This window comes from Physeter macrocephalus, chromosome 6, assembly GCF_002837175.3.
Source record: "Physeter macrocephalus isolate SW-GA chromosome 6, ASM283717v5, whole genome shotgun sequence".
NCBI lineage: Eukaryota > Metazoa > Chordata > Mammalia > Artiodactyla > Physeteridae > Physeter > Physeter macrocephalus.
The window spans coordinates 85,985,209-85,986,869 of record NC_041219.1 but is presented as its reverse complement, the minus strand read 5'-3'; the positions used below and the strand labels follow the sequence as shown (position 1 = coordinate 85,986,869).

Here is a 1,661-nt window from a genome sequence, read left to right as displayed (position 1 = left end):
ATATTTTTATTTGTATTGTTTTCTGCCAGCAGAAAATACTGTGAATTTTTTGCAATGGCCAAGAGGAGGGACTCTGAATCCCGCTCATCTCTTTTCCTAAGAAGATCCAAAATTTAGGATACAGGGAGAAAATGGTTTTAGTGGGGAGGCTCCAAGTGTATCTCCTTGGATGAGGCCTCCAGAAGAAAAACAGGACACCGGTATGGTGGAAGACTTCCTGGAATTTAATTGGGAGCACAGAGGGATGACTAGAGGGTCAGAGGGAATCCTACTGTAGTCTGCACCAAGCTTTCAGGGCCTGAAAGTGGGATTTGTGCTTCCTCATTTAGCTTGAGCCCTTTGCGAGTACTCCAGTAGCAACCCCTGTTCCTCAGATTTGATCATCCTTAAATCTTCTAACTGTCCTAGGCAGTGTCAAAGCTTGAGAGAAAATTAAGTATTTGTCCAGGTTACCACTGTCCCTATCATGTAGATCATGTATTCTAATACCCACAGAGTAGAAAAACCAAAGAGAAATGAAGTGACTGCCTAAGGTCTGTCTCCGTGCATGCTGTTCATGATAGCATCAGGATGGAGATTCCAAGTCTCTTACTCTGGTCTTCTGTCCAGTGTACCAGGCTGCTTTTCTCCTACTGAGATCAGGAGTTTGTAGGGCCAGGGAGCAGGAGCTGGATAGTGGAGGCCATACAGCCTCCTGCAAGAGGAGGTGGGAGTTAGGCTCTTCTATGAAGCCGCTGCTGTCAGAGCACGTGCTGTGGTGGTGGTGAAAGCCTGCAATGGGAATTTAAAAGAAACATATCATGCATTTTTTTAAAAATCGAAGTGTAGTTGATTTATAATGTTGTGTTAGTTTCAGGTGTACAGCAAAGTGATTCAGTTATACATACAAATATTCTTTTTCAGTATAGGTTATTACAAGATATTGAATACAATTCCCTGTGCCACACAATAAGACCTTGTTATCTGTTTTATATATAGTAGTGTGTATCTGTTAATCCCAAACTCCTAATTTATCTCTCCCCCTCTCCCACTATCCCCTTTGGTAACCATAAGTTCGCTTTCTATGTCTGTGAGTTTGTTTCTATTTTGTAAATAAGTTCATTTGTATCGTTTTTTAGATTCCACATATAAGTGATATCATATGATATTTATCTTTCTCTGTCTGACTTACTTCACTTAGTATGATAATCTCTAGGTCCATCCACGTTGCTGCAAATTGCATTATTTCATCCTTTTTTATGGCTGAGTAATATTGCATTGTGCATATATACCATATTTTCTTTATCCATTCATCTGTCTGTGGACATTTAGGTTGCTTTCACGTCTTGGCTATCGTAAATAGTGCTTCTATGAACATTGGTGTGCATGTACCTTTTTGAATTAGAGTTTTCTCTGTATATATGCCCAGGAGTGGGATTGCTGGATCATATGGTAACACTATTTTTAGTTTTTAAAAGAACCTCCATACTGTTCTCCATAGTGCCTGTACCAATTTACATTCCCACCAACAGTGTAGGAGGGTTCCCTTTTCTCCACACCCTCTCCAGCATTTATGGTTTGTGGGGTTTTGTTTTTGTTTGTTTGTTTTTTGCGGTACGCGGGCCTCTCACTGTTGTGGCCTCTCCCGTTGCGGAGCACAGGCTCCGGACGCGCGGGCCCAG

The 1,661-nt window shown here is 41.5% G+C and overlaps 1 protein-coding gene across 1 annotated transcript in view; it reads right to left on the bottom strand.

Moving 5' to 3' along the window:
• Positions 1–305: 305 nt before the first annotated feature.
• Positions 306–1,661, bottom strand: part of TESPA1 (thymocyte expressed, positive selection associated 1) — a 45,108-nt gene continuing 43,752 nt past the window's right edge. Inside the window, exon 11 of the mRNA XM_007125698.4 lies at positions 306–771. Within this exon, the coding sequence (XP_007125760.1) occupies positions 566–771 (206 nt within the window). The 3' untranslated portion in view covers positions 306–565. The remainder of the gene's footprint in view (positions 772–1,661) is intronic.